Source organism: Drosophila navojoa, chromosome 2 (assembly GCF_054131105.1).
Source record: "Drosophila navojoa isolate 15081-1374.11 chromosome 2, UAZ_NAV_1.0, whole genome shotgun sequence".
Classification (NCBI taxonomy): domain Eukaryota; kingdom Metazoa; phylum Arthropoda; class Insecta; order Diptera; family Drosophilidae; genus Drosophila; species Drosophila navojoa.
The window spans coordinates 494,806-521,918 of NC_142890.1; the positions used below are offsets into that span (position 1 = coordinate 494,806).

The 27,113-nt window shown below is 41.4% G+C and overlaps 6 protein-coding genes and 1 long non-coding RNA gene across 10 annotated transcripts; 2 read left to right on the top strand and 5 right to left on the bottom strand.

Moving 5' to 3' along the window:
* Positions 1–154: 154 nt before the first annotated feature.
* Positions 155–1,166, bottom strand: Crz (Corazonin). Its single transcript, XM_089263083.1, has 3 exons — positions 1,066–1,166; positions 605–815; positions 155–536 (listed from the first exon to the last, which is right to left on the bottom strand). The coding sequence occupies exons 2-3, from the start codon at positions 799–801 to the stop codon at positions 293–295; spliced, it is 441 nt and encodes a 146-aa protein (XP_089119209.1). The 5' UTR covers positions 802–815; positions 1,066–1,166; the 3' UTR covers positions 155–292.
* Positions 1,167–1,711: 545 nt separating this feature from the next.
* On the bottom strand, positions 1,712–5,025 carry LOC108660401 (putative peptidoglycan muropeptide transporter SLC46). The gene is made up of 7 exons (XM_018113783.3): positions 4,512–5,025; positions 3,510–3,623; positions 3,205–3,450; positions 2,550–3,148; positions 2,376–2,493; positions 2,156–2,312; positions 1,712–2,094 (listed from the first exon to the last, which is right to left on the bottom strand). Exons 1-7 carry the CDS (start codon positions 4,912–4,914, stop codon positions 1,968–1,970), a joined length of 1,764 nt encoding a protein of 587 aa, XP_017969272.1. The 5' UTR covers positions 4,915–5,025; the 3' UTR covers positions 1,712–1,967.
* A 225-nt stretch (positions 5,026–5,250) lies between these two features.
* Positions 5,251–6,015, bottom strand: Polr2I (RNA polymerase II subunit RpII15). The gene is made up of 2 exons (XM_018113574.3): positions 5,803–6,015; positions 5,251–5,745 (listed from the first exon to the last, which is right to left on the bottom strand). Exons 1-2 carry the CDS (start codon positions 5,909–5,911, stop codon positions 5,351–5,353), a joined length of 504 nt encoding a protein of 167 aa, XP_017969063.2. The 5' UTR covers positions 5,912–6,015; the 3' UTR covers positions 5,251–5,350.
* A 46-nt stretch (positions 6,016–6,061) lies between these two features.
* su(Hw) (suppressor of Hairy wing) lies at positions 6,062–10,347 on the top strand. Of its 2 annotated transcripts, none has more exons than XM_018113572.3 (7): positions 6,062–6,204; positions 6,950–7,819; positions 7,882–8,309; positions 8,372–8,504; positions 8,572–8,762; positions 8,824–8,948; positions 9,017–10,347. In XM_018113572.3, the coding sequence occupies exons 2-7, from the start codon at positions 6,959–6,961 to the stop codon at positions 10,030–10,032; spliced, it is 2,754 nt and encodes a 917-aa protein (XP_017969061.1). In that variant the 5' UTR covers positions 6,062–6,204; positions 6,950–6,958; the 3' UTR covers positions 10,033–10,347. The 2 variants fall into 2 exon arrangements, with proteins under 2 accessions (XP_017969061.1, XP_089112859.1); XM_089256733.1 differs by lacking the exon at positions 6,062–6,204 and adding an exon at positions 6,352–6,641.
* Positions 10,348–10,393: 46 nt separating this feature from the next.
* Positions 10,394–12,608, bottom strand: IFT54 (intraflagellar transport 54). Its single transcript, XM_018113573.3, has 4 exons — positions 12,398–12,608; positions 12,280–12,353; positions 12,178–12,221; positions 10,394–12,116 (listed from the first exon to the last, which is right to left on the bottom strand). The coding sequence occupies exons 1-4, from the start codon at positions 12,533–12,535 to the stop codon at positions 10,531–10,533; spliced, it is 1,842 nt and encodes a 613-aa protein (XP_017969062.1). The 5' UTR covers positions 12,536–12,608; the 3' UTR covers positions 10,394–10,530.
* Positions 12,609–12,910: 302 nt separating this feature from the next.
* Positions 12,911–26,656, bottom strand: red (LysM peptidoglycan-binding domain-containing protein red). 3 transcript variants are annotated; one of them, XM_018112625.3, is made up of 5 exons: positions 26,384–26,656; positions 24,988–25,085; positions 16,531–16,728; positions 14,417–14,958; positions 12,911–14,032 (listed from the first exon to the last, which is right to left on the bottom strand). In XM_018112625.3, exons 2-5 carry the CDS (start codon positions 25,033–25,035, stop codon positions 13,759–13,761), a joined length of 1,062 nt encoding a protein of 353 aa, XP_017968114.1. In that variant the 5' UTR covers positions 25,036–25,085; positions 26,384–26,656; the 3' UTR covers positions 12,911–13,758. The 3 variants fall into 3 exon arrangements, with proteins under 3 accessions (XP_017968114.1, XP_017968116.1, XP_017968115.1); XM_018112627.3 differs by lacking the exons at positions 24,988–25,085; positions 26,384–26,656 and adding an exon at positions 16,969–17,241; XM_018112626.3 differs by lacking the exons at positions 24,988–25,085; positions 26,384–26,656 and adding an exon at positions 16,960–17,241.
* LOC149092032 (uncharacterized) lies at positions 25,756–26,642 on the top strand. Its single transcript, XR_016196262.1, has 2 exons — positions 25,756–26,147; positions 26,250–26,642. It is a non-coding gene; the product is annotated as an uncharacterized LOC149092032 (long non-coding RNA).
* Positions 26,657–27,113: the final 457 nt, after the last annotated feature.

The window sequence follows — 27,113 nt, forward strand, 5'->3', positions numbered from 1 at the left end:
ATCTGCGCGTGATGTATAGGAATTTACAAAACAAAATTCAAGTGTGTAGTTCTAGTGGCTTCTGAGATCGACGTGTCCACATAGACGAACAGACACAGACAAACGGACGGATTCAACTTCTTGTATTTACATCAAAAGGAAAATCTGAACGCAATAACAGTATTTTGTACCATATGATACAGTTAATATATTTTTGTAGCACTTTTTGCTAACAGCAATAATAATAATAATAATAATAATGCTAGTCATAATAATTCATCAGTAGAGTGTGTTTTGCAACTTATTTCATCGCTCAATGCTTTCCAAAGTCGGCTGGCTCCACTGGATCAGCCACCGTTTCGTACAGCTCATTTGATTGATGCTGATTGACTCTGGGATACAATAGATTGTTGTCGTTGCTATTGGCGCTGGATCTGGGTCTGGCATGAATGTTGAGATCTGTCGGATCGGGTCTATTCCCATTGTAGGCCAATCCATTGGCAAAGGAGTGATGCAGCAGGGCGTTACCCGTCAAGTGTTGCAGCTGCATCAAGCAACTAGTCAAGAAGAAGGAGAAGAACAACAAATATATATATTCATCAAGGCCAATAGCTCGAACAGTTACCGTTCCAGTTTGATATCGCTGGGCTTCTCTTGCATTTCAAATGCATCCAACAGTCCCAGATTATGGCCACTGTTCAGCAGAGCCGAGGGAGTGGCCCGCTTTCCATTGGTCCAACCGCGGGAATATTGGAAGGTCTGACCCATGCACACCATCGAGAGGGTGAAGAGAAACAGCGGCAACAGCAGCAAGCGCAGCATGATTGAAGCTGGGTCTAAATATGACGAAATGAACAAACTGAATCAGCACATATTTTACTAGAAATATTCATCCAAATATTCGTTTTCTGACTACTTCACAGACTGATCATTTTTAGCTCAGATAATGCTATATCAAGTGCTTAAATTCAGTTAAGAATTCGAGAAACTTTTAAGAAATAACTGAACTCGTATTTTTGTATTCTATAAGAGACTCTTGTCGACACTTGTAAGCCCTCTCAGCACTTTGCTAAATGGAACTTTCACACTTGCCTGGAACTCCGAAGATGAATCTGACCAAACCACGCGCAATGAGGCTGAGGCAACGTCTGAGCTCTCGTGGCTCACACAACAGCTTTTATAGCCAAGGAGCAAAGAGCAGTTTCCTGAAAATCCCACTCATGGCAATAAAAGTGACTACCAAAATCGACAGCATGGGGTGGGCGAGGAGGTCGGGGGTTTGGGTTATTTGGCCGACTTGTATCGAGCCAGAAGAAGATTAACCGTGATTATTAGTTGCCAATTGTTTTCCATGCGTGGCAAGGCGGCATTTAGCACCCAGTTGGGCCACGCCCACCACCACCCAGCACTTCGGCTGGCTGATCAAATTGAATGCATTTGCTGATTGGAATCCTCGCCACATGCTGTCGAGCCAGCAGCCACTAGTTGAAGTAAAAGTCAAAGTGAAAGAAGGGTTACAGCATCTGTTTTCTAGTACCCTGTAAGCAGTTGATAATGGGTAGAGTAGGGGTAGTTTGGCTCAACAGTCAGTAGAATGGATCCTTCACAGATGGAGCTTACAAATTATGTGCAAAAATCTCATATATACAAACCATACTAAGTTGAAACATGAGAATTTAATTGATTTCCTTAAAGCATTTATATCAATGTATGTACACACGCATATCTGTAGACAGGGTAACTTATAGGCCATCAACAACTAAAGGCTCTCTCTAAGTTATTATTATCGCAAGTACATGGCTAGTAATTCCTTTGCCCGGCAGCAAAGACGTGGGCTTAGTTAAGCCTAACTCACTTAACCAAAATAAAACCACAAATCTAGCAAGTGGCGTATATACATATATACAGTTATATATAGAACTTTTGCAATGTTTGTCTATGTGGAAAAGGTAGCATGTTAAGATTCGTATAGAGTAATTCTAATTGGCTCATAGACTAGTAATCTCTGTGCCATTGGCGGCATCCACTTGGCCATTGCCTTCGTTATTTTGAGCCAGTTCCACGGAATCCTTTTGCTCTTTGGACTTCCGACGACGCAACACAAAATAGCAAAGGCTGCGAAAGAATAACAAATTACAGACATTTTTAACATTTGTAAGATCCCTTAAAAACTTACACAAAGACTAGAACATTAGGCACATAGAAGATTTCGCCAAACAGAAAGAAGGCGCCTGGAAATGATTCCACTGTATTTTGGTATATCATACTGTAAATGGGGGGAAATATGAATTGGCCAATTGGTTCGCTGATGCCAAATATGGAATACATTTTGCCTGAAAAACAGAATAATTAAATTACGGTAATTTAACCACAGAGTCCATTGATTGAGAACCCACTTAGCTCATCTCCCTCCACAATGCTACTGCCAATGGTCTTGATGGCAATGACTCGCAGGCTGACAAACATGTCCACGACGCAGGCCACATAGAACGACGTGGTGTCAGTGGCAAGAGACTGAAGAAATTCAATTTTGATATGATTCCATTTAAACCAATTCTAGGCGTACATACAAACATCACACGCGAACAGACTATGGCCAGGGCGGAGAGTATTCCAATAGAGGGATCCGAGAACTTGAGCAACTTGCTAAGAATGGCTGTGCCTATGAAAGTACCCAATAGAGCCGCCAGTCCGGATAGGGTCAAAAAAATGGAGAAGTCATTTCCATTCCAATTCAACTTCCTCAGGGTGAACCGATACCAATAGTCATTCTCAGCCGCGTTGGGACCGATGGTAAGAAAATACGCCAGAATCAGCAGAAGTAGTAGAAGGCGTCCGTTGTTCTTTCGCTTGATCAACGGAAATCGCAGGCAGTCCACCACAAGAGTGGGATCAAAGAGTTCCTTCAGCAAAGAACGTTTCACAGGCACAGGCGGTGGCTCCACTTTGGGTGGCTCCAGATGTGGCGTCAATTGAAAGTTAACATTCTTGCTAACAGGCAGCTCATCCAAGGTGGTTTGCTCATACGCAATATTATCAGCAGCATGATCCTCCATCTGGTTAGCTGGCGTTTCCTCAGATGTCTTGGGCTTTGGCTTGATCTCCTTGATGAAGAATACAATATAGAGTATGGCAATAATTTGAAAGACAACGGCGGAGGCAAACGAAACTAAAACAAAGAAACTGTTGAAATGAAGACTATGGAAGACAACTTATCCAACCCACTTATGTAGCCAAATGTGTTGAAGAGATATCCACTGAAGGCGCCAAGAAGAGGAGCTCCGGTTAAAAACATAGCAAAGATGCCAAACCGAAAGATGCGATCCTCTTCGGGTGTGGAAATTGTCATATAGCTATAGATCGCCATCAAACAGAAGGTCAGACCGCCACAGACCGCGGGCACAACCGCCTCCAAATACATTCCGAACTCCATGGGCAGACTATCGAAGAAAATGGCCGAAATTAGGAGACCTACAAGGTACTTCATATAAATCTAATCTGCTCATAATCGAGTCAAATGGCCCACTTACAGGTGAACATTAAAGCTTCGCCCACGATGGGTATAATCATGCATGGTTTGCGCTTGTTGTATCTATCCGCCCAACCTCCGGCGAAGAGCAGCACAATCAATGGAAATATGGCAGCTGAAGGATAGATAGAAGATATATAGAATATGTTTATATAGATATAATTGTACATTCATATGCATTTCTATGCTAACTAAAAAGCCGTTACCGACTCAAATGAACAGCACCATGAAGCTCATACTATCGTAGATGACGACACGTTTAGACTTTACATATTTCATCACCAATCAAATGTAAGACACAATGGACCACTCTAGTACAGACGTCTTCTTCTTCTCATACAAATGTCTACTCCGAGACAGAAATGCGAATCAAATTGGAATTTAATAGCTGCACAATGCCCAAGGCACATTCATTTTGCTCTGCTGCATAGCTGATGCAATGGTTGTCAATAATTGTTTTATTGTCACTTAATCAATGACTTTATAAATAAAAATAACTGTCAATTTCTAATAACAATTTCTGTGGCATTGGCAATGACAATGACAAAACACGTTAAGGCTAAAAATAAAAAAAATTGCCAAAAACGTAGAAAGAAAAAAATAAATAAAAACTAAACTGTGTAACGAACCGGTTCTTAAAGAGAATAGTTAGGCGCAGAGTTTAAAATTTTGGTGTACGAATATAAAATATGTAAGCGAAAAGAATGCCAAGCATTTGTGAGAAATCAAATTCGAATTAAATTCTCCCTAGCTTTATAGAATTCTATACATATGTATATACATGCATACATATGTACACACAAATACACTTAGTAGTATATATGTATATGCGTACCGAATGTTGATTTTATATAAAAGTGATAATAATAAAGAAAATAATAATAAAGCTCAGAACCTGAAGATATGATCAAAGCTATGCGAATCGCTGGAAAAACTGGTTGCACTTGCCTTGACTACCTAATTGACTAAATCATTAAGATAAAAATAGATGTGTGAGATTTACCTATGGGCGCACGTTTGCCCGAAACATCCGCGGAAAGCTTCTGGGCCTCCACTTCGGCCTTGCAGACCGTATAATTGAAGCCTGTCGAATAGACGTCCAGCAAAGTTTGCTCCATGGAGGCTCCATCGGTAGTGTTTTCGAACTCATAGCTATCGCAATCGATGTCCAGTTCCGCTTTATCCAACATGGCCATGCAGGTGGCTTTGTTATAGCCGAGGTTGACACGGCATGCCTTCTCCAGCGGGAAGTTGGCCATGGCCACCTGGTTGAATACGGATGCCATAAAGTAAAAGAAGAAGAAGGGCTCGATCACCATGTAACGACGATAGCGCCATAGTTTTTGCATATAATTCAACTTGGGCTCCGGTTCCGGCTCCGCCGTTGTATCATTTGTTTTTGCCATGTTTGAAATTTATTTTTTTACGCTTCTATTTCGATTCGCATGTTAAGCTCGCCAACACGCCGCGCCAAGTTCTAACGTTCAACTGTCGTTTGATCGGCTCGAGAAACGGCGCGAATGCGTACAACAAACTTGTTTAATTAAATTACCTGGTTCTTTGTATTCGTTTCATATCTGATTGATACATAGATATGGAATTATTGCCACTGTGATGAGAGATGCGCCTAGCGATTTGCATGCGAGAGAACGTACTCCGCTCTCATTTTGTAGCTCCCTCTCTCGATCACGATATGTGAATGAGAAATACTTGCGGTTGCATTAAGAATAACAGCGCTCAAATATACTTAAATTATAAACTTTATTATGTACTTAGAGCTAAGCGTGCGGACAAAGCCAAGGCCAGCAGTCGTACACGGAGTTGGCATTTCTGTTGCCGCTGTTATTCTGTCCAGCGATGAGTACAATTCTGATTGGTGCACACATAGTACAGTCGCATCTCCTCTTCCGCTCGTCGGGTTTGCGCCTGGAAGAAAACGGCTTCACGATGCGAGCATTTAGGGCATGCGTGGTCTTCAGTGCGCGGCAGTGTCGGATCGGATATCACATCGGGCACAATGTGAGTCAGTTCGTCGATTTCGTGCATAATTTTATTCACATATATGCAATTAGAGTCGGCTTCTTGTTTGTAATCGCAATTGCGGCATGCATACATTAATGTTTTGTTGTCCTTGTCTTCCTTAGGATATAACATGTTGTTACATTCTTGACAGAAACGTATGCCTACAAAGCCGGGGCCCTCGGTATGTGCGGAGTCAAATAAGCCAGCCATTATATCTACAATAATTATAAATATTTAACAATATTCTTCCTTGAATATTTACACAAACTTACCTCGCTTTGTGCAGCTAGCAGCAATACTAGAGGCAAAATAACGATAGCTCTCGATAAGTCGAATATCATTGTTATCGAATACATACGCTTGAAAATATTTTAAATTCATAAGTCAGTCACGGCTACATTGTTAATTCCTTATTTTGGGGGCGTTTCTTTAATCACTGAACTTAAATATGTTTACCACTTAAACAAACATTACAAATTATAACAATATTTACACTTGAATTTCTCTCTCGTTTCTTTACAGCTCTAGCGAATAAATGAAAAATGCCCATATAATGATATTAAATTTGGTCACTCTTAAGTCGGCACAGCTGTTTGCCTGTCTACGAACATTGTGAATAGCCAGACGCTAACGCCATTGTGTACGCTTACGTGCCGTCGCACGAGCTGTAAACTGTGAGTGAATTGTATTAAATAAGTGGATGCAAAAGCATTCAAAAGATTTTTTTTCAATTGAGAATTTAACAAAAAAAAAAAAAAACAAAAACATTTACACTTCGTCTTCAGTTATTGTGAATAACATAAAAGAGTGTATGACAAACCTACGCTATCTCTCTCGCTCTCGCCAACTGTTTTGCCCATACATCTGTTGCATCTCGTTACTGTCGATCAGATCGACGACTTCAGACGACGTATGACTTCCATTGGCGCAAGTTTCACATTTAATTAGAGAAACTACACTGCTGTGTATGTGTGTGTGCATGCGTATTTTTGTAACGCAAATGTAAAATAAAGTCTAATTTAAATCTGCAAATTGGCATTGAGTGGTGTTCCAATTATTATAGAAACGAGATTCCTTTAAAGCCGGCAACAAAAATATTCAATTTTGAAAAGTATGCAACAATTTTCAAATTCTTATATTCGAATTATTTTCAACCCTAAATTTATTTTTCACAAACATTCACAGAGCGAGAGAACTTGTTGCGTTTCTTTTTCTTTTTGTCGTAACGAAGCACGTAGCGTGCTCTCGCTCGCTCTCGCTGTCGATCGGTGACTGGCCGCCATTTTTATTGTGCGCTGCTTCTAGGCGTTGCTGACGTGACGCTCTGGCAAAGAGATCGATTCAAAATAAATCACGAGCCTGAAAGTAGGCTAACCTACGCAACGTCACTGATCCTTGGTGTCCTGCATCTTTTCACAGGTATCGACAATGAGCGCCAGCAAAGATGCCGCCGGCGCAGCCCCTACCGCCAGCAAAGAGGCGAGTACACCCGTCATCAGAGTAATGGACGTGGAGAAAATGGTTTCGCTGAAGACGAAGCGAACTGGCACACGATTGAAGCTACTCAACGAGGTGACTGCAAAGGCCACTCGACCCAAGCAGGAGAAGCGCACCAGCATCAAGATACTCAACAACGATGAAGCCCAGGGCAGCTCGAAAGCCGGTGAGAAGCGTGCCACGCCCAAAGTTGCCAGTCCAGGTGTGAAAATACTAAATGAGAAGCGAATTGGCCCCTCTGCCGCAGCAATGGAAACGGCCAAGATAAAGACATCGCCCAGCAAGAAGAAGAAGATGGATCATTACGTCCTGCAGGCTATCAAGAGCGAGAACAGCAAAGCGGATAACACGACAAGTGTCGTGGTGGTCGAGGATGATGACACCATTGACTTCATACTGGCCGACGATGATGTTGAGCTCGGCGATACCGCCAAAGAGAATGGCGAAGAGTTTGTGGTGTCTGGTGTTGAGGATGATGATGACGACGACGATGACGATGACGACGAGGATGGGCCAAGCGGAGGTGCTAGCGGAACAAAGCGCAAAAGCGGCAACAGCAACAACAACAATGAGCTCAAAGAAATGGTCGAGCACGTGTGCGGCAAATGCTACAAGACATTCCGTCGCGTCAAGAGTCTGAAAAAACATTTGGAGTTCTGCCGCTACGACAGTGGCTACCACCTGCGCAAGGCGGAGATGCTCAAGAACCTGGACAAGATTGAGCGCGACGCTGTAGTTATGGAGAAGAAGGACATCTGTTTCTGTTGCAGCGAGAGCTACGACACTTTTCATGTAACTGCAATTCTATTCCCAATCTAAATTATATCTAATCGCCATTTGATATCCGTTTCCAGCTGGGCCACATCAACTGTCCCGACTGCCCCAAGTCGTTCAAAACGCAAACGAGCTATGAGCGTCACATTTTCATCACGCACTCGGAGTTCAACGATTTTCCATGCTCCATTTGCAATGCCAAGCTGCGCAGCTCTGCGCTGCTGAAGTTGCACGAGCAGCAGCACCAGTCCAGGGGCAAGCCCTTCGCCTGCAAGATCTGCGGCAAGGACTTTACGCGCTCGTATCATCTGAAGCGCCATCAGAAGTATTCATCGTGCTCGGCCAACGAGAACGACACCATGAGCTGCAAGGTGTGCGACCGTGTCTTCTATCGCTTAGACAATTTGCGCGCCCATCTCAAGCAGCATCTGGGAACCCAGGTGGTGAAGAAACCGGAGTACATGTGTCACGTGTGCAAGAACTGCTTCTACAGTCTGTCCACGCTCAAGTGAGTTGTCCTGATTGGACTGCTATTCGCGTCAATATCTATTTCTCCTAATTCTCTTGCAGCATTCACATACGCACACATACGGGCGAGAAGCCGTTCGATTGCGATTTGTGCGACAAGAAGTTTTCGGCTTTGGTAGCGCTCAAGAAACACCGTCGCTATCACACGGGCGAGAAGCCCTATACCTGCACAGTGGTAAGCAGCTGTTGTAAGTGGAGTATTTGGAGTCCTGATTAATTCTTATTGCCCTCTGCATTCGCAGTGCAGTCAATCTTTTGCGGTGAAGGAGGTGCTCAATCGCCACATGAAACGGCACACGGGCGAGCGTCCGCACAAGTGCAACGAGTGCGGCAAAAGTTTCATACAAGCCACACAGCTGCGCACGCATTCCAAGACGCACCTGCGTCCCTACTCCTGCTCATTGTGCATTCAAAAGTTTAAAACAGAGAAACAGTAAGTGGGAGGCAATCTAGTCAATCTCTTATCAGTAGTTAACCTGATACTTTTAACCCAGGCTCGAGCGCCATGTCAAGGAACACTCGCGTCAGAAACGCCCCTCGTTTGCCTGCACGGAATGCACACGAAGTTTCCGCACCAGCGCACTGCTCAAGGAGCACATGGACGCTGGCGATCATTCGCGTAAGTTTCCTTATAATATCGCATGCAATATCTTTCGCTTATTGATTTCGAATACTTGTGAAATACAGCTGCTAAGCCGACTCGGGCTAAACGTTCGGCCAAGGTGATCGAGCGCACGGACTGTGCCATTTGTGACAAGAACTTCGACAGCACTGACACTCTCCGTAATCATATACGCAATGTGCACGAGTGCGATCCGGATGATATTTTCGGTACAGAGCCCCCTGCCAAGCGCAAAGCTACCAAAAAGGCCGTCGTGCTGGTCGATGACGAAGATGAGGCGAACGAAGAGAAAGACCAGGAAAAGGAAACGACGGCTGCCAATACATCAGCTGGATCACTCATCTCCAGCAAAACGGACGACAACGGAGTCGTGGTACGTGAGTTCTTGGTGGATGAGGGCGATGGTAATGCGCAGACCATTGTGCTCGAAAACGAGGTGTACACCATATTGCCCTTGGAGGGTGCGGCCAGCACAGCCGAACCGACGGCTGAAGGCGGCGATGTTAAGGCCGAGTCCAAGGAGAAGCCACAGTCGGCTGTGTCGCCGACTGTCAAGAAGGAGCAGCGTAAATCGTTGGCCGCCAGCTTAGCCGCTGCAATTGCGGATAATCTAGATGAGCCGTCAAGCGAGGATGAGTTCAACGGCGAGGTGCTCACTGAGGAGGATATTAAGCTGAAGGAGAACATTGCGAAACTAATCGACATGCTGGTCGATCCGCAGACACTCAAGAAGTACGACTGGCCCAACAGCTCCGAGGAGTCGGTGCTGTGCAAGGTCATTGAGAATTGTGGACACGATCTGGCCAAGGGCAGCGAAGCCTATGCCGAGTTGGACTACGGCAGTCGCATGCGTGAATATTGCAAGCTCCTGTTCACTGTTGTCATTCACAATGATTCCATAAAGGCACTGCTCAACAACTTTCCCATCGACGATGTTATTGAGTATGTGCTAGGCGACGAGGATCAAGACCAGGAGCAGGATGAGGATCAGGAGACAGACAAGGGCAAAGAGAAGGAGCATGATGGAGACAAATCGGACTCGGCCACTAGACAGGATGAAGCTGACGAAGCTGAGGCCTAGGATAACTCTGCATCCTATTTGTAAATACCTGTAGAGGGTATTCACCAGTCGGGCAGTATGACATGCAATTCCTTATGCATGAAATGGAAAATAGCCCCCGGTGTGAAGTACCTATTATTTAATTTGTTTAAGCATGTTGGTTTCGGTTTCCACACTAAGTGACCTTAAATAATGAACGATTATAATGTACCACCCACTGAACTGTTATTTACAATTTACATGCGATATTTCTATATGCTATTTTTTTAAAAGCAATTTATTAAATATACTATTTACACCGATAAATATGCATTAACATTCTCATTTGAGTCTATCGTAGCCCATTTTGACCTGAAAAAGCTATAGCCAAAAGGTGCGGGGAGAAATTTGAGTATAGATTTATTTACGCGACGTACTGCAACTATAACATTTCTAGGGACTATTATAGATTAATGCACTCTATTATGCAAGGGTAGCCTGAAGAGCCACAAGCTGCCTTCGCATATGTAATTTCTTATATCATTGCTCCATCAGCATTTTGAGCAGTCGCTCGTTGTTCTGCAGAATCTTCTGACGACTCTCGTCGACCAGGTCCTTGTACTCGTCAATGCTGGCCTCTATGGAGAGCAGCTGCTGCTTTATGGGCTCCGTTGCGGAGGCCGTGAGGCTTCTCTCCCGCTTTAGCTCAGCCGCTGCCTGGGTGTAGGCTTCCCGCCACATGGTCAGCTCCAGCTGCATGGCATCGATGTCCTCGGGTAAGAAGTCCAGAAGCTTACCCAGCGGATTCACGGACTTGGTGAGGGTCTGTATGATATCCCGCAGATCGTTCACTTGCCTTGCCGAGCTATGGCGCGTGCCTGCCGATGGCGTCTTCTGCGTCTGTTGAGCGTCCTCCTTGTCTGGTTCGCTTACCTGCGAAGCAACCAGCTCCTTCTGAGTGTCCAATATTTGCTGAACCAGACGGCCCTGGCCCTGCTGCTGTGCATCCATATCCGACGTGGCCTGCGCTGTACCCGTGTCTATGTCATGCGCATTAGCATCCTCGATGACCACCAAATTCTCGCCATCGTCATCAAAGTCCCCAAAGGTCTCCAGCTTAACATTGATGCCCGACATCTTCAGCTGGTCGTTCGGCTGCAGCACAATTTCCACGTTGCGACGCCGTGGTGCTCCAGGCCGTGCCGAGGCGGGACGTGCGCTGGGCGGCCGCAGCGAGGTGCGAGGGCGACTCAAGGAGCCGTTCGATTCCTTCGAGTTATCGCGCGTAAAGGTGCCTTCGCGCTTGACTTCGCTGTTGTTGTTGTTGCTGTTATTGTGATGTGTGGAGTCGGAGATGGGAACAGTGGAGGCCTGGCTCTGCTCGCTAGCCTCGTTGTTGACCAATGCAACATCCGGTTCGGTCGGCGCTGCGCGCTGAGTGGCACTGGAGCGCCGACTTTTGCCAGAGGACTTGCGGCTCTCCGGCTCGGCAGGCTCCGCCGTCAGCTGTTGAGCATTGGGCGGAGGACTCTGCGGGGCGCTAGTTGGCTTGGGTGAGGCGACAGGCGAGGGTAGTTTGACAGGTGCGGGGGCATCTGCTGCAGGTGTAACGGGTGCAGCGGGCGGAGCGGGCGGAGCCGGTGCAGCAGGAGCCGGCGACATGGACTTTGCTTCGCTGTCTGTTGAAGCTTGTTTAACTTTTCCTGGGGGCTTTACAGGGGATGGAGTCTTGTGCTTGGAGCTCTGCCGGCTCGGCTTGGGCTTGGCTTCCGCTTCCGGAGAGGGCTTATGCCGGCGCTGAGGCTTCTTCTCCTTGTCCTGGGTCACCTGATCCGTTGCTTTCCGCAGCTTCTGCTCCTGGGGCGAGATGCGCTTCTCCTTGCGTGCCATCGGCTGTTCCTTGGCAGTTGGAGAGATTTGCTTGCTGCTCAGCTTGCCTTCCTTTGCCTTCACTGGCTTAGGCTTTTCGGTCTCCTTGGCCAAAACTTGCTGCACTGCATCACGCCATTCCAGACGCTGCTCCATTATGCTGGCCATAGCCTGTAGCAGCTCATTCGTCAGCTTCGGCTCATGGCCGGCCACAATTTTGGAGGTGCGCACCTTGAGATCCTGCTTCGTCGTAAGCTCTGCAATGAATCTCTGGATTAGTTAGGGTACGCTTGCGTCAATACGGGCAGCCGAACTCACTTGTGACATCGATCATCTTTTGCAGGAACCGCATTTTGTCATTGCTGTTCGAATTGATTTAGTTAGTCTAAGTTTAGCCTCGTTCTGTTAAGGGTGCCTTACCGATCATTGATGTTTTCAAAGAGTTGCTCCTCCGGCGTATAGAGACCCTCAAGACAGCCCGTTTCCTTAATAAACTAAGCAGAGCTTAATTGAACCAGTTCCATGGCCAAAGTCTTACCGCTGTAAAGATGTCCATGAGGTAGCGGAATGGAGGCTTCCTCAGCAGCTTCTCTGTTAGCGGCGGCTTCTTGATCCACTTGCCCAGGCTTTGCTGTGTGGCTTTAATAACAGCTGCATCCAGCTCCGGCTCCGACATGGTCACAAGTACTTTAGTTAATATTAATTCAAAGTTGTTTTTCCAGAACAACTTTTTTTTTTTTTTTTTGTTTGTTTGGCCCTAAGCGTTGCCCTGGTGACACAGGTGAACAGCTGCGCATGCGTTAGTTTGGAATTCCATGGCTTGACCTACCTAAAGGAAGTGCGATGCCTAGCACATTTAAGGGATCTGATAGTTCCTATAGGCCGTATATGATTTAGCAATTATTATATTATATTAGGTCCTATTATAATAAAATGGAAGTAAAACAATAAACAACCAGAGATCGGGCAAAACATAAAAATTCTAATATCTTTAAAGAGACCTACATAATCTATATTCTTTTCCTACAATATTATAAAATAACGTCATTGATTTTTTTTAACACATTCTTACTTTATTTTGTTATTTATAAAATCTTCTCATACAACATGATTTGCATATTTTAGTTGGCCTTAGGATAGATGAGGACAGAACTCTGTGTGGGATAATACAAGTAATAGAAAAGATAAGAAGCAATATAATTAAAGTTAACGAGTAAACTAATATTTATATTTATATATATATTTAACATTTATGTAACAGTTATAATCGGCCAATTAAAGTTTTGCAAACAGTTTATGCCAAAGAGCAGTCAAGTTATGTTAAACCGTATTGTAGTTGTAACTAAATACTAAGCGCATGTGTGTGTGTGTGGAGGGTGTTGGTGTGTGTGTGTGTGTGAGTGAATTAAGATTAATAATTCTCATAGCTAAAAGTACGCATTTCATTTAAAGCTAACACATACAAAAAAGGACTTTGGGGAGGAAGTGGGGAAGGAAACAGACTTTGCAAGCAAATTGGCGGCAATTACAAGGGCTGAACAGTTGGACTAACAATAAGATCAAAATATAACATAGATATTATTTATACGATAGTATGTTGCGTGTGAATATGTATATAGTACAGGTTTAAATAGCGTAGCGCTTAACATATCTATATATATGTGGTATATAGTATATAGGTGTACGTATGTATTGTTTTATCTTCCTTGCTCTTCTTGTATTTATATAATTTACATTTAGTGCAGCGTTTCGAGCTGCGCCGCAGATTTAAAAACAGTTTGTAAAATTAACTTTCTCTCGTATCGCTCTCTTGTTTGATATCTCTCATCCGCACAGTAATTCTAATTAATTGTAATGTCGTAGCGCATGGTTAATGCTACGCAGCGCCTCGCTCAGCTGCTACAACTCGAAGAAATCATCCTGCTGCTTCTCCAGGCGCTTCAAGGAGTTTTGCACTCGACGCGTCTGCGTCGTATTGAGAAGCTGCGCCGTGTCCGAATTCCCGCTGCCTGTCGAGCTGTGCCTCTGGTGGTGCGGCGGACGGTTGTTGTTGTTGCTGCCATTGTGGTTGTTGTTCTTGTAGGAGTTGTTCAACTGATGATTGCGGCGCTGTGGAAACACGTCCGTTGTGGCACTGATGCAAAGGTCCACATCACTTTGACTATTTATCAAGCTGGATGGGGGAGAGACACAGGAGGGTTAAATAAATGATGAGAAAGATTTCTTTGATTTTAAGTCAGTGCTACCAGCTAAGGACAAACCAGGAGAAAGCTCCTGCTGATCACCACAGTGGGAAAAAATCTCAAATGTGAACTACAGCTGAAGCCTTTCTCTGATATACCAAATGCTGTTCTGAGATATCTTTGATTTTAATAAAAAAATGGAGTTGCTTAAGGAACTGAAATTCGAAATATGTTTCCTACAGAATATAAACTCTAAGATCTGCAGCAATTATAGCTTTTTAGCTATCCCACATCGCCCACATCAATATCTTTCTACAACATATTTATTTCTGTCTATAGCTGAGCAGCACTTTTTGGGGGTCTTTAACACTTACTCCTTGGAGCGTTCAACATATTTGCGCGACTCGGATATCGTGTTGTCTATCTTGTTGAGGAAATCATTCATGCATTTGCGATTCTCCTCCTCGGGCGTCATCGCGGCCACCGAGTCCAGGGACTTGCTCTGCTTGGTGCTACACGTGGCATTGTGATTGTGCAGCATTAGAGCTGGATCCTCATCGCCGGGCTGCACCAGCAGCTCGCCGGCAATTGAATATGGACGCGGTGTGCCGTGCAGCTGGCCGGAGCGGGTGCTAGACGAGCTGGACGAGATGTTGGTGTTGCAGCTGTTGCTGCTGCCGCTGCTGCTGCTGCTGTAACAATTTGTTTGGCTCAAATTGTTTGCATTGTTCAACGCTTCGCGCTGCACATTCACATCGGGCGTGGTGGGCGGCGAGGCCAGTGCATCGGCCAGCAGGTCAGCCCCATTTGCCTGCAAATTGTAGGGTGACGTCTTCTCCACGGGCACGAGCAAGAACTGACGCAAAAAGAGGCTATCCGAGGCGTAGAGGCGATTGACACGGCGTATTTGTTCCGTCTGTGGATATAAGAAATATATATACACATTGTTATTCGATCTGTGTATAATTATAATAAGCGGCATCTATAGCTGAGTATCTGTCTATTACAGTGAAAGCTCAGATTATGAACGCCAGCTCAGCTCACAAAGAATTTCAGAAAATTGTTCCTCTTAAGCTTTATATGTGTTTATTATTTCTTTTACATAATACATATATATAATATATATATTAATATACATATATACCTATCAATAAGCAACGATATCTAGCTAATATTTAAGCTAACAATAAATGAGTCTCTACACTTAAGAGATTAGCAACTTATAAATTGATATCTAATTGACTTATTGCTCGAGTGATTGATTTATGACTGAGTGGACACGACTCGCTTTTGTCAAATGCGAATCACGATGATGATTAATTAGCTAGGTAAGCTGGCTAAACATATATATACAATTCAGTTGTTTCTTTCCCTTAGCATTATCATTTCATTAGCTGATCAAATGTTGACACAGATTCTTAACTATATATATTTATATAGATATGTATGTATGCATATGTTTATGTATACTAGCAAATGATATGCAGCAAACTGTCGGCACATTTGGCTGCAGCATTTCCTTCAGCTTAAAATTCCTTGATAAGACTCAAAACTCAAACAATGATAAAATATTAGACGAGCGGTCGTAGGTCGCCCGCTGCTGCAGTGCAGCAACCAACCTCACCTCTTGCTGGGCCCCCTCCCAACATCCCCCTGCCTCCACCTAATGCTATCTTATTTGTGTAAACCATGTCAAGCGACTGACTGGGTCTTTCCATCTACTTATTAAATCGATAAAGTTGAAAGTTAGCTGACATTTGAAATTGTCTACAGTTTGCATGCAACACGACACAAAGAAATCCAACAAGCTGGAAAGTGACTGACCAATACTCGCTCATAATGCAAAAAGAGATTTACAAATTTTAAAATCGATAGTACTCTTAATTTAATTTCCCTTTTAAATAAATAAATAACCTCACTTACAATAATTTGATGGGACGAGTGTATGGATGAAATTGCCTTTCGACTTTCATCGAATATGTGTATATTACACGATGCTAATATACTCTCCATTCACTTTGTGAACGACTATAAAAAGAAGCCATTGCAAGTTACAGAGCTTGCCACCTACAAATCAAGTGTTGGATGGGAAGTGTTGCTTGTTTAGTATATACGATGTATGCGAGGGTAGGCTGATTAATTCTAAATTCGTAAGGCTTTAATGCATATATATTCTTGTGATATTATAATATAACATGTCCTCATTTATTTTAATATTGAGCTTTAACAGTGATTTGTCCCATTACCTCACCCATGTATTCACACTTAAATATTTTTCAAAATTCTTGCTGATTATATAACATTTTATTGTTTTCACTTTGTATCTAATCTTTCAACTCACTTTGAGCTACAACAGCAACCTTTTATACTACCCTCGCATAGACGACGTTATGCATTTTAAATCAATGTTTTATGGCACGCCATAACTTTTATTTCATATAACTCCCACAGATTGCATTGGGATACTTTATAATCAATGTTTACATACCGTGGCGCCGTATTTGAGCGAAATTCCTTGCAGTGTGTCCGTCTTTTCCACAGTGTGTCGTATAAGAATTTCATTGTTTCTCAGATTGTTGCAGCAGGTGCTGCCATATTTCTTGAGGGTGCGTGAGGAGTCGCGTATCGATTGTTTTTCGTTGAACATGAATTCGCTGTCATCCATATCAGGCACGATCTCTTGAAACTGCAAAGTGAAAGGGGGAAAGTATTAATTAACTGTGTACAATTGCACTTGTTTCTTTATTTGCTTTTCTTTTTGTTTTTGTTTTCGTTTGCTTTTCGTTTTTGGCAACTGTCGCTATGATGTCATTGATTTACCGTTACTCTTGCGAATACACACATGTGTGTGTTTCTATAATTATAAATAGCGCACAGGCGATTTCTGTGATTTGTTCATTGGAGGAGCCCCATTCACCTGACTCACCTGAACTCCCTCGAAACGGTGAACGCAACCAAGCGAAACCGAAAACTGTAGCAAAACTAATGCAGTTTCAGCTATTCATTCAATTTATAGACACATTTTACTCAAGCAATGCAGACGTTCGCCCTAATTGAATTCACTTGCTTTTATTGTGGCAATAATTTATTGTAATTCTGTTTTCTACTTTGCTTAGTTTTTTTTCAGCGCCGTTGAATTACAGCTGCGTTTACTATGTGTTTACAAGTTGTTGTTGTCATTGTGAGTTGTACTGTCAGTGTGCCCGTAGCACTCAATTGAGCAAACCTCAAAAATACCAAAGCACACTAGAGATGACAAATTTGTTAATATTCAATAAAAAAGCACGATAGACTGTTTTTGTTCTCGGCCCCTAACAATGGCCATTGAAGAGGCTAGCACACCGTGTCACGCCAGATTCATCGCTACTGCAGATCCACGCTCAAACTGTTATCGATTGCTGCACTCAAGCTGCACACAGAGTTGTAATGGTAAGCGTTGAGCGCGTGTTTTTGTTTGTGTTGATTTTTGTTTTGCTCAAATGTTAATTTGCGACTGTTTTTGTTTTTATTGCTTACGAGAGGTAATAATCTTTTTTTGTTCACGTGATAGCTGAAGCAACGTAAGCGCCTTTCAATGTGTGCATTGTATATGTTGTTGTTAGGCTTAAACCTGTTTGACCAAGCAGCTAGCAGTCAACAAAGACAAAGCAGCTGGCCTGTTGGGTTGCATATGGAAATTATTTGAAACGAATCGCCGGCAAGACTTTTAATTAACATGTGACTTTATTTATTAATGATACCTCCATATTTGATTTGCAATATTAATGCATTATTGCAAGACAACTTATAGAACAGAACTGCATTTACTTCCTCCAAGACAGAACATACATATGTATGTCCATTTATATGTACATCTACATAAATGCTGGCATATTTACATGTATTGTGCCCGTAAGGTCAACAACAAAGTCGTCGCAACTATTGTCAAACTTTTCTGCAATAGCAATATACGATGGCCATAAGAAAAAAGCGAAAGTATGAGTGCGGATGAGAGAGACAGAGACAGCACTTTACTGTATGCAGGGTAAATAATAACTGTTTAACAGATAAGCACTTCCCATTCAGCGACTATCATAGATGACAATTCAAAACAGTTTCACCTAAATTTCGCATAGATTTGGAATAGACAGAAAAAAACGGTCATTGACATACACAATCGCAGAAGCTAGTCACGCGCCGGGTTTCCCTCAATGGGATTTCGATATACACACGCATACATACAGATCTATAGGTATCTGTGCATATATGTATATGTGCATGTTTGATGTTTGTATGTTATATTTGTCCATGCAGTGGGGAACTGATCTCTTGATGAACAATCGCCACCCACAAAAGAATCGAATGAGTGGACTTCGTTCAACGGCGATCGCCCAGAATATACTCCCCATAAACATGAATTTGTTTTTAATTACAATCATAATTGAAATGATAAACACAAACTAAACAATGGAAAAAAGTCGACTAGTAGATATCCTACATTATCATAATATATACAAGTTATATTTTTATAAATGTTTAGCGGCAAATCGCTGCTATCGATTGTTGAAACTTATTGAGTCCAAATAGATCTAAATTGCTTTTATATGGTCGTATACGTATACTAATGCGAGACGTATCTCAAAAATTTGACTGAAAATATACATACATAAATGCAAAAGGACTTCTTTTCTGTACATATTTTTTAAATGCCTTATGACAAAGCTTGTCTTATAAAAAAAAGGTCTTCCCCATTTCTGCTCACTTTTAATGGGTATATGAAAAAGGGGATTTTTCAGTGACCGCAGACCAGACGACAAGCTGTGCGCCGAAAGTGATAATTGCTTATTGTCTAATTGTTTATGTCTATCAAAAGACCAGCGTGTGATTTCGCCCAAATTTAGACAGCCGAAAGAGTTGCTAAATGGAAGTGTCAGACAAGATGGCATGCGATGCATGTGACTCAGTAGTACGAATGGACGACGCGACGTGGCGTCGACCAAAGAAGTTCAAGAACTCATTCGGGATACTCCTATCGAGCCCGAAGGTCAGACAGCTAATTGCAGCAGATCGATAACAGAGCCGGAGTCGAAATCGATAGTGTTGGCTAATCAAATCGGCTTTCAACAGTGACTAACATATATATTCGTATGGCAAATGCCATAAATTTAATGATATCTACTTCGAATTTGTTGCTGCTGTCGTTGTTTGTTTGGTTGTTGTTTATGTAAGTATGTCAGAAATTTATGGATTCGTGCAAGCGCACACAAATTATTAGACGAAGGTCAAATTGAAGTAACACTTGAGGTAAGCTTTATGGCAGTCACTGTTTCTGTTTAGCTGTCGCACTATCTTTAGTATTAATTAAAATTAACAAAATAGGAAATTGCGAATTGATAAAAATACAAAAAACAACCGAAAGGAAAACGAAAACGAAAATACTGAACCAAATCGTACGTGACTCAAATATAAGAAGCTTTACACATATCAATTTAGATATTGTTATTATTATTATTATGCATGACAACTGCGAAATGGAACGTTTTTATTAACACACACACACACACAAAGTCCAATTGTGGTGTAAGGCAAGATCTATGATATAGAGCTGTGAGCGTGATACGATGTTGTTGATTTCTGATTTCAATCAGTTTTCGTGTCAATCTGAACTGTGCATTATCTACCAGTGGATTCAATTGTCGCCCAACAACAACAATGTAAACTGAGTATGTGACAATTGGAGTTTTTGTCACGAGGACGTCTTTAATTCTTGGATATGACAAAGCTGATATCTAGCTCTAAAATAAACTATGCGCCTCGGAAGATGTGTTAGATCGAAATTCGATATACACTTCTCCAGTTTCTAATTTCTAAAAGAACAGCTAACTAGAGTGAGCTGCAAGCGTGACACGAGTCAGAGATCGTGCTATAAATCGTGTTTCTTTGGAATATTAACTTCATCTATCGATATGTCGGTAATGCTCTCATCTCTAATATTTTTCTGGCTAACATGTTTAATTAACTGATAATGACTTGTATCTACTGCAGAGAGCTACTACAGAGATTGTCAAATCATTACTCAGCGAGCAATAACTTGTACCTGTACTTGAGGCATTGGCACACCTGCCTGGTAATGCCAGGAAACAGACGAACATAGCCTTATATGCTTCATCATGTTTGTTATCAATTGTCGGGTCTTATATCAGATCACTTTGCCGACACTCTATACATCAGGCTCAAATCGTTCCGCCATATCAATTGTATAGCCCGCGCGTTGCACTTGAAAGTGTAAAGCCCCATGCCAAACAGCCTAAGTGCCACAATCTTAAGGGGTATTAAGTTTATTTATATAGCTTCGTGTACATATATTTTCTAATAAATTTAATGGATGGCTTCTTAGTACTCTCAAGATACGAGTGAGCATATATAATATGTCTCTATATGCTTCTGTTGATTAAGGTGTTTAGCTTTCTGTTTGCTCAATTGAAGGGCAACGTCATTCACTAGTTAAGCTCACACTTATAGTATATACGTATAGAGCGCAACTACGTACTACCCCGTTACTGGAGACATCTGTTACGTGCTGCAACAAAAAATATTCAACGTGACTTCTATAATATTTCAAACTATGAATTCCCTTTTGACGGAACGCCTTTTTGCACCGGGCCATATATAACCAACCAATATATATCAAACTGATGGGAACTTGGGCAGGAATAATATATCTATCAATAATATTATAAATAATGTTTATCAGTTTTTTATTGTCTTTGAGAGATAGAAACACAAACATTAGGTGTATAAGAAGCGCAAATATACGTATGTACGTATGTATCTAGATCTATTGACGAAGACATCGATTCTCGTTAGTAAATCTCAGTTCTTCTGTTTTTAATTCATTTCTTAGCGATTTAGCGAGAAGACATTGAATCAGTCTTAATTGAAGTGTTTACTGTACTTGTGAATTTGTAGTTAAATTGCTTTACAACTTGATTTACGTATATATGTACATATGTGTATTTCTATAGTATTTCCATAAACAAACTGCGATTAATAACAAATTCAATTATAAGCGATTGCCGTTAGCTTTTTCATTTCTAGACATAGAAATATTTATTCAGAATATATGTATATAATCAATCTTCATTTGAGTTTTTGATTGATTATTGGCAAGATTTTAATTTTATTTGCCTTTAGATTGGTCGAGTTCAAAGATTTCTTGAAGTGTTGATATATAATTTATTACTTTATATATATGTATATATATATATATTATATATACATATATATAAAGTGACTATAATTTAACTTCGCAGTTTTTATTGGGTAAAGTAGACCAGAGATTAGATTGCCTGGAGACCTATTTATAGCCAATCTCGATTCCATATTGGGGCAATAATTAAACAAAGCGAATTTTTCAAAACGCTTCAAAGAAACGGTAACATTACTGAGAGAAGGAGACATGTAGATAAATAGACAGAGATATACATATAGAAAGAAAAGGTATCGCTTGGAATTTCAGTAAAAAAGACACGTTTACGGCATTGATACTACATGCACATTCACATTCACACTCACACTCAGGTTTACAGTCACATTTATATTTACATTCCATCGGTTCTTCTCAAGGCAGTTCAAAATATGATAACTGCCAAATTAGTTCGAATGACTTTGATGATTGGTCTTCTCGATAACAACATTGAAGCCTACTACTGAATACTACAGCAAAGTCTCACTAAGATGAATACCTATTTATTTAGAACTCATAAATATAAAAGACGAATTATGATATTTATCACATTTGTTGCTTTAAACCCTCCAGTTCTTTATTTTCTACACCATTACAGCGGACTCTACCTAAGCTTAACACCAATATCCGCTAATATAACATTGATATTTAATCTTGTATATATTTCAGATTAACTTTACATTTAAAGCGCGCCTCACTGTATTTTCAAATGTAAGTTGTCGAATGATTTTGTTGTCGTTTTGTCTTTTGCAAGCATGCCAAACCGGTTGGAGGGAAAAAAATAAATATGGCTAAATTGGTTATTAAACAAATACGTCAAAGATAATGCCAAGCGAACTGGTTAGAACAGGAATTGCAATAGGAAACACAGAGCCCCGGTCTAACTTTGGAAATACTACAGATAAATAAAAACCCTATTGACAAGACCTTCTCCACTTCAAACTGAGTCAGCCGACGCCCACTTGAATTCAGCTGTATCAGAGGGAACCTAAGAAATTACCATGGAAATAGTTTTGAACGACTTTACGCACTGAATAATTTGATAGCACCGAATAACCCTGAATACCCCATGGCTCTAATTGGAATGCCGAAAGGTCTCTGGCTAAGTAGTGCCCGAAAGGGCAGAGCCAGGTGCCCACACAGTGAGTACTCGCTAAGGGAAACTGAAAATACTGGCTAGAGCGAACTTTAAATTGATTTTTAATCTATTTCTGAGTTACTGATATTCACTGCTGAAAAGAAAAGTGGGTATTCACTGCAGGCATGCGAACGCTTTGGGCCTCTAGCGAAGCGTCAAAAGAAAAGACTCTTCAAAATGGCGTCCACTTGGGCAAAGCTTTGTAAAACCGGCCCACGGCCAGGTTCTTAGCGCGGCAAGTTGGCTTGAAGGTTTGGCCATTGAACCCAGCGAAGGTGCGGGCCCAGCCCAAGGCTAAGGATATTTATAGAACGCATATCGGGCGCATTCCAGTCAGCCGAACCAACAATGAAACGTACAAATTGCAATTGCGAGTTTTCGTTTTTATTTATGTGTTTATCATGTGATTTGGCCTAATTAGCAATAAAACTGGCAACAGCCACAAAATCCACTGCAATCGGGTCCACTCAATTGCGCAATACTCGTTCGATGAGCTGACATAGCTAGCTGTAGCTAAAACTACTTCGATAATTTTTCGCATAATCTAAGTTGACTCAAAATTGATGGGGTAAGCCCAACAACTTGTCACCGGTAAGGCATCTATGGTATATCTGCATATACTTTAGGTATCTCCCATGCTCACAGTGCGTACAGGGTATATCAAGAAGTGGCAACGCACACACATAACGTGCCTAAATGCATTTGGCTTTATTCGCTCGTTGCACTCATTTGCAATTCAGACAGAGTCTCGCAAGTTGGCCGCATTGCTGACTGGCCGACTCTCTGAGTGGCTGACTGGTTGGCCTGCTGCCTTTTTGCTTTAGGCCAGATGTGCGATTGCTAACTGTTGCCTCTTGCCCCTTGTCTGATGGCTGTTGTCGTTTCGCTGGTGCCTCTTGGCTTACTCATCGCCTGGTTCGCTGGCCACGATCCGCACTAGCAGCCGGCTCACAGCCATAGTCGCAGTCGCAGCCAGAGTTGAGGCCGTAGCCAAAACCGTGCTGCACACTTTGGTGGCATTTGCAAAACTTTTGGACGTGTTGATAATGCCTAAGCTAACAGATACCCTCAATAATATGGCATACAGTATGGCAGTGCAAGTTATATTTATCGATATTTATCGACATGCAGGAACGGCAAGCTATGATGGAATATTGGCTTTGGGTGCAAAAAGAGTTATTGACATAGTAAATCTATGTCAGTGTAGCTGGCCTGCATATATAAACTCTTATTCAATATTATAAACTAATTAGCGATTATTTATAATCGATATCGACGGATATTTTATGTTCTGTCTGTCTACTGAGACTGCATTGGTGGTTTTGCTCAACAATTACAGGGTACTTAGGCACTGAAAATACCAAAAGGTAACGTTGCATTCAAAGTGGTTTTTCTTGGGTAATGCGAGAGCATTTCGACACGATCGTATTTCAAGAGAATTATTTATTATTTTGTGCTTTGCTGCTGCGGCGGTTGCTGCGTCTCTTACTGCGGCTTTGCCCACAACTGACGTTGGTAAAAAAAATATATTTTTAAATGCGGTTAAGCACCTCGTCAGGGGCCTCAGCAACAGTTTCTGCAGTCTCTCTGTGTGTGTGTGTGTATTGAATAGATCTGAGTCTGACTTTGTCTGACATGATTGTTGCCCACATTCACACACACATATACACACTTACATATACAAGTCTATATATAAACTTTTTTTTTACTCTTTAAGCTCACAGAAGTTAACGGCCACGAGGAACTGCCATGACTTCACAGCGTGGCTCTTATAAACGAATATACATACATGTATGTATATGTGTACAGTTTTATATATGTATATACATTAAATATATATATACATACATACATGCATATAATCATTTGGCAGAAATGTGCTCTCAATTCGTTTTCGTTTTTATGGCAATTTGCGATTTTTGTGTGTTTGCTTAATCTTGGTGCACTCAGATGACATTTTAGACCTAAGCTAATCTGGAAGATAAACTCTGATTTACCGAATCATAAAATACCCTGCAAGACCATCAGAAATGAATATTTGAATGGGTATCTTTAAGAATACTTTTCAACATAGATATATTTTATATACATACAAACAATCCCCATATATTTCTCATCAACCTCAAATATAAGTTTTCTTAGTTTCTGTCAGCTAGTTTGATCTATTTTACTACAATCTTGCAGTTCAATCTGTTTCAGAGGGTATTTTCTAGTCAACCAACAACTTTTCTCTTCACTAAATTACGTGAAAACGAATTGAATGTAATATCATTTAAATACGTGTAATTTGTAACCTAACCTAGCTCAACCCCAAAGATCTCTAAATATATATTATAATTTGTATACCCTGTAGCTACTGAGAAAGTGGGTATAATGTGCTTTGGTGTCGGGCTAGTAAAGGGAAACATGTATGTATGTATGTATATACATATTTTGTATAAGAATTTACTGCAGTCAGCTGGTTCGGGTTGCAGCTGGGAACTTTTCCTATCTGAAGATATTTCAAGCACTCTTGATAGCTTAATCACTCGATACTCTTTATATAGGTATATAAATATGTATGTATATTCATTTCTACTTACTTGCGAATGCAATTTCCAGTCCTTGTAAGCTTTCACAATATAATCCATTTCCGCGTCTTTTGTTGTTGTTGTTGTTATTTTATGTCTTTATGATTAATCTGCGTATGAAGACGTAAACTTATCTAAGTATATAATATATACAATGTATTTTCTTAGTTTTCTTATAATAAATATTTCACTTCACTCTCACTTAACGCCGATCGTTTATATGTTTTTATTGGGAACGGGAAATATTGTTGATTTATATTTCGACCATAACTCAATTGTTTTATTTATTTTTACGAGCTTTCACAATTCGATGATATATATACAAAAGTTCCTCAAAATTTCGTTGAGATTTTCATAGCAATACTTTGTTAAATAAACGTCAATTTGTATATGAATCATAATATATTTATTTTTAATATCAAGTGTGAATAAATACAATAAATATGTATGTATGTATATGCGTATGTATGTACATATGTACATATAATTATAATACTAATGTGCCCAAAAAATATCCCCTCTCCTTTTAGGACATTCTCAACATGCATGTACTAACATGTTCATATATACATATGTACATACACATATCCATATTTACATGTATATTTCGAGCCGTAGGACCTCTCTTGCAGAGCAACTTGTACAGCACATGTAATAATGCATAGTTTTTGCTCTTCGTTTCTTTCGGCTTAGGTTGCGTAGGCTCGGCTCTGCACGCGCTTTGTTTCGTATGAGTTTAGATTTGACTAATTTGAAGTCTTAATAATATATGTATATATAACGGTTTTAGACGAGGCAAATTATGAAAACCCCAACGAAATCGTTTTGTCTTTGCACTTGTGCAAATCTCCAGTGTGGCTTTCCAAGCGACGCATGCTGGTGTATGTCAGTGAACGTGTGAGTGTATGTGGGTAGGTGTGCATGTGTAAATGTGTGTGTGTGTGTGAAACTGAATTTGTTTTCCGTCTGCGACAACGTCAAGCGACAACAGGCGACAACGCGTGTACCGCAATTCGTGATCTTTTGCAGTTGACGTTGTGTTTTTTATCTACAAAAATTATTTATTTATTATTTAAAACTTTTTTCAGTTGAGATTTTTTTGCGAGACAATGAGCCGTTTGTTTCTCGCTTATGCAGCACAATGAAAATGTATACAACATACACATGTAACTGTGAGTGTGTGTGTGTGTGTGTGTGTGTGTGTGTGTGTGTGTGCGTGGGCATAAATATGTGTACATATGTATAATTAATAATTGTTGATTTTGTTGTTGCAGATGCTGCGACGCTTAGCAACAACTGAAGCTTCAGCTGTAACTGTTTATGCACGATTTTCGTCTGTGTGTAATTGTACTTAAAACGCAACCTATTTATTATTTGGTTTTTTTTTGGTAGTCACTGGTTCACTCACACAAATAAAACTGGCAGCAAAGATGTCGGCGAAGACGGCGGCGGCGACGCGAGGGTGACGGCGACGGCGACGATGATGATGATGACGGCGGCGACAACGCGAGCGGTGCAGGAGAGGGTGGGTGCCGTTTGCTCAGATTTTCGCAGCGCGTACACACGACTAAATCGACTAATACTAAACACTAACACTAACAACAAACACACAGCCTGGCAGTGGACAGCCAGCCAACCAGCTTCAAGTAACGCTCGATAACAACTGACTGACCGAACTCCAGCCCAGCGAGCTCCAAGCGACAGCAGCGACGTCAGCGACAGAGACAGCACCGATCGGACGTTATATGTATGTAGCTCGTGAGCGCAAATTAACGTAATGCTCTCGCTTACGTTATTGGTCTCACGCTCAGGCGCTCTTTTACTCAGTTGCGTTAGCTGGACTGATGCCTGGAGCAGGAGAGAGAACGAGCAAGCGAATGAACCAGTGAGCGTGTAGTTGTGCATGCAATTGAAGAATTGGACCATTCTATGCAAACGCGCATATGTACATGCATGTTCTTATGTGTGCGTACTTTGAGTATTTATTTGTGTTTTTCGACGCCCACGCATGTAAAATATTGTCTCATACACATGTTGTATATAATGTATGTGCATAAGTGATAATCATTTGTTTTGTTTGTTGCTATCATGTAATTAAAGAGAAATCCACTCGTCACCATTTGGAAGGGGCTAACCAA

What these genes read in the sequence shown, in the direction of transcription:
- Crz (XM_089263083.1), bottom strand. Translation starts at nt 801, where the DNA reads ATGCTGCGCTTGCTGCTGTTGCCGCTGTTTCTCTTCACCCTCTCGATG. An exon ending in AGCGATATCAAACTGGAACG is followed by an intron (nt 537 to 604) that starts GTAACTGTTCGA and finishes CTTCTTGACTAG; the next exon opens with TTGCTTGATGCAGCTGCAAC.
- LOC108660401 (XM_018113783.3), bottom strand. Translation starts at nt 4,914, where the DNA reads ATGGCAAAAACAAATGATACAACGGCGGAGCCGGAACCGGAGCCCAAG. An exon ending in CGAAGCTTTAATGTTCACCT is followed by an intron (nt 3,451 to 3,509) that starts GTAAGTGGGCCA and finishes AGTACCTTGTAG; the next exon opens with GTCTCCTAATTTCGGCCATT. An exon ending in TGTGGAGGGAGATGAGCTAA is followed by an intron (nt 2,313 to 2,375) that starts GTGGGTTCTCAA and finishes TCTGTTTTTCAG; the next exon opens with GCAAAATGTATTCCATATTT.
- Polr2I (XM_018113574.3), bottom strand. Translation starts at nt 5,911, where the DNA reads ATGAATTTAAAATATTTTCAAGCGTATGTATTCGATAACAATGATATT. An exon ending in TGCTAGCTGCACAAAGCGAG is followed by an intron (nt 5,746 to 5,802) that starts GTAAGTTTGTGT and finishes TAATTATTGTAG; the next exon opens with ATATAATGGCTGGCTTATTT.
- IFT54 (XM_018113573.3), bottom strand. Translation starts at nt 12,535, where the DNA reads ATGTCGGAGCCGGAGCTGGATGCAGCTGTTATTAAAGCCACACAGCAA. An exon ending in TCATGGACATCTTTACAGCG is followed by an intron (nt 12,354 to 12,397) that starts GTAAGACTTTGG and finishes AGCTCTGCTTAG; the next exon opens with TTTATTAAGGAAACGGGCTG. An exon ending in AAAGATGATCGATGTCACAA is followed by an intron (nt 12,117 to 12,177) that starts GTGAGTTCGGCT and finishes GATTCATTGCAG; the next exon opens with AGCTTACGACGAAGCAGGAT.
- red (XM_018112625.3), bottom strand. Translation starts at nt 25,035, where the DNA reads ATGGATTATATTGTGAAAGCTTACAAGGACTGGAAATTGCATTCGCAA. An exon ending in ACTGGAAATTGCATTCGCAA is followed by an intron (nt 16,729 to 24,987) that starts GTAAGTAGAAAT and finishes TTCACTTTGCAG; the next exon opens with TTTCAAGAGATCGTGCCTGA. An exon ending in TATGTTGAACGCTCCAAGGA is followed by an intron (nt 14,033 to 14,416) that starts GTAAGTGTTAAA and finishes TCCCCCATCCAG; the next exon opens with CTTGATAAATAGTCAAAGTG.